This window comes from Perca flavescens, chromosome 15, assembly GCF_004354835.1.
Source record: "Perca flavescens isolate YP-PL-M2 chromosome 15, PFLA_1.0, whole genome shotgun sequence".
NCBI lineage: Eukaryota > Metazoa > Chordata > Actinopteri > Perciformes > Percidae > Perca > Perca flavescens.
This window is the reverse complement of record NC_041345.1, coordinates 14,014,236-14,017,672: the sequence shown is the minus strand read 5'-3', so window position 1 is coordinate 14,017,672 and position 3,437 is coordinate 14,014,236. Positions and strand designations below refer to the sequence as shown.

The 3,437-nt window shown below is 40.8% G+C and overlaps 1 protein-coding gene across 1 annotated transcript; it reads right to left on the bottom strand.

The window, feature by feature from the left end:
• Positions 1–257: 257 nt before the first annotated feature.
• Positions 258–2,984, bottom strand: pmp22a (peripheral myelin protein 22a). Its single transcript, XM_028599681.1, has 5 exons — positions 2,834–2,984; positions 2,019–2,110; positions 1,721–1,814; positions 1,456–1,596; positions 258–1,343 (listed from the first exon to the last, which is right to left on the bottom strand). Exons 2-5 carry the CDS (start codon positions 2,094–2,096, stop codon positions 1,189–1,191), a joined length of 468 nt encoding a protein of 155 aa, XP_028455482.1. The 5' UTR covers positions 2,097–2,110; positions 2,834–2,984; the 3' UTR covers positions 258–1,188.
• Between the last annotated feature and the right edge of the window lie 453 nt (positions 2,985–3,437).

The following is a 3,437-nucleotide window of genomic DNA, read 5'->3' as shown; positions in this document are numbered from 1 at the left end:
GACGTCCTGGGAGCGTTTTGTGTCACAGCTCCACCAAGTGGTACTTAATTAACTAAGCTACTACATGGAGCAAGTCCCTGCATACTATACTGTTAATACATGAGCTAATATGAGTTCAGAGTAAGACCACTGAACAAGAAATATCAGGTTAAAAAAAAGGTCACTGTGTGATGTGAACACTAAATTTATACTTGCATTGGTCATTCAACCAATCTATGTAAATTGAATGTATATTTGGTCCTTCCAAAAAAGAATCATTCATTCCAAAGGGTTTATTTAGAAGAATAATGACACAAATGCAAACTGGGGTTTGTACAAAGCAAATTAATCACAGGACATGACACACTTTCATCACAAAGTAGGCTATACATTTCAAGAATAGTATAAAAAAAGCACCATTTTTTTTCAAAACTAGATTACAAAATGCAAAATATTTTTTTATTTGGCATATCAAGTACAATTATAATTCAGAAAAACTTCAGGAGTTTATTAAGACTTCTTATTGTTATCTTTTTTCTGAGGAGTGTTATCATTTCCTTCAAGACGAACACAGATATCCTAAGTAAGGCACGTGGTTCAAAGCATTCGACACTCCAAAAAAAGCTTGATACTCTTGCAGTTTAAGCGACATCTCTTTGGCACAGCTGCATGATTTGTGAGAGACAAAAAATTCTATCACATAAAAGAGCATGATAATGTTAACTTGACAACACTATGTACAAAATGTATGAAAAAATGTTATAAATATGTCTAAAAGCCACAGACACTATGTACATCTTTGTACTGAAGCGAGGCAGGATTACTCATCTTTGTTATAATCACACGATTTGTGAGTGCCAGCATACAACAAAAGTCAATATGTCGCCAACACATATATAAACACAGTTTGAAGACAATCTGTCACCACGGGAAACATGTAATGACACTTTGTTAAAATTCACAATGTGAACAGGTGTAATATTTTTCAGCATTTGATGGGAACATAATGGATACTGAAATACAGCAAAAAAGATCTCATGTTGTGATAAATGTCTCCCTTTTGTGTTTACAATTTTTAGTGACACATGCACTTTTGTTGTATTGTTGTGGGATGTCAGTCTGGTCTGTGGGCAGTAGGCACAGTGTGATGTTGTTGTAAGGGGTATCTTACAGTAACTACCCCTCCTCTTTTCTCCTCGGCTCCTTCTCTCATTCTTTCTTCCTCAGGACGATATAAATGAGGCCGCTGATGAGACAGAGAGGGAAAGCCACCCAGGCCAGCACATAGGCATAGCCGAATTGTGTGGTATCATTATCCGGACTCATCACGGTGTAGATGATCGCCCCGCACATCACAAACACACCTAGGAGAGACGAGAAGAGTGGTGAGGAGGATCTGACGGCAGAATGATCTCACGACTCCACCCAACTCCGCTCTGGGTGTGACCCGTCAGCGTGTGATGAAGTCATACTCACTTGCCAAGATCTGGAAGATGGCAGTGAAGAAGAAGCGTCCGCCCTTGACCAGTTTGAACAGCTGAAACACGAACGCAATGAGGGAGAAGAAGCAGAAGAGCAGGGACAGGATCATGAGGGCTTGTACTGCCTGGATCCAGTCTAGAAGACAGATGGAGAGCATGCATTTAAACACATTCAGAACTTTTTCCATACCAAAGGCAATAACAAAAAAAATACAGAATATATATATATATTTTTTTTTTTTTCTGGAATGCTGACTAACCTTCAGTGCTGGCTGTCTTGCAGTGGTAGCCTCCATTAGTTGTCGTGCAGCTGTACCATAGATCTGTGCTGCTTTCCCCACCTACAGACCAGGCCTGGTAACCACAACAACACAGAAACATTTAAATACGTTGAGGCATCCACAGCACAACCGAGGGCTATAATCTTCAGCACCAATAACAGTTAATGATCATTACAATAACGCAACTAGAGTCTAGCTTATTCACAGCATGCCCCTGTTCCATTCTGCTTTTGTTTTCACAATTTAAAAGTGAATAAAGTTTAACAGAACAACTTACACTGGCTGCTGTCGACACGATGAGAAGAGTGAGAATGATTAGGTGCAAAATAAGCACTCCAAGCAGAATGAGCAGCATTTTGTCAAATAGATCTGGAGGGATATAAGAGACAAAAAATGTCAATCCACATGAGTTTACCAACCCTCGTTGTTGGCGTGCAGCTCAATATTAGCTCATCTCGACGCCAGATGGCGCTATTTCCGCACTTCTGCACCAACCGCAATGTTTACCTGAATGTGAAACTATCCCCTTACACTCAAACGTAGAAAGAAAGGAAGAAGGGAAAAAACTATAATTTCTTCCTGATGGGGCTAACACGGGCAATGTTGAGTTTAAAGTCGAGCTGTAGTGCTACTAAATCGATTCTCAAGTTGATTTCACGAACCGTTGATCTATTTTCTCCAAATGATTTAATTAGGCTACAACTCATCAAAATAAGTGAAAGAGCTCAAGAGAAAATCTCGGCGAAAAGGAGGTCGATGTGAGTAAAAACGGCTGACTCAAGACTAATCAAAGCATGCTGCTGGAAAACAAACTCAACCCATCTGCATGAAAAACATTCCAGCGTAGTGCCGCCATGCGCACTAGTATGAGTAGGCTATCTAAATATACAATGGTGATAGACGAGCAAGTTAGTCAAGCCGCCACATAGCCTATAAGACGCAGTTGCTTTTTCGCTTCATATAAGTAAATCCAAAGTCGATTTAAAGTCCAGGGGTGACGTCCTGTTGTATGAGTTGGGGGGAAAAGTCAATAAAAAAAAACCTGTTGACTGACAAAAACAAAAGGAACTCCAACACATTAGTCCAACTTACAAATAGGCAAAGCAAGAGGTTTGTTTCCGAGAAAAAGGGAGTGCTGAAGTGAAGAGTTGGGGAAAGTATCAGCGAGGTTCTGCTTCTCTCGACTTCTTTCTCCGGAGCTACTATTCCAGATGTGGCTCACACACCCCAGTCAGACTCCGCCTGAGAAACACCGCCCTGCGTCCCCTGCACGTCACCAGAGGCCCGTCCTAAAACTTTTCCTTTTTTTCCCCCTTCTTCTCTTCTTTCCGTGGTAGCCTATGGTCTGGATTGTCCTAAAGTCCACAGGATTGTTTGAAGAATCCTATGCTATTATGGCGCAAACCGCAAAGCCTCTCTGCATTTATAGGCTACTCTAAGAATCATCCATTATTTCACTCCTAATAAAAAAATCCTTATGAGATAACCAGACATATTCCAGTGGGGGCATGATGTGTCTATGATACTCAATAATTTTATGATTAATGTGTTGTCAGTGCATTTTACAGCTGTGATGTTTCCCTATAAAAGCGCTTTATCCTGCATCCCAAGGTGTTCACTATTCACATACTGCACCATGCATCTCTGTTTATGTTTTGTCTTGACAGGCCACAACGACTGACCCCCACTGACTGGC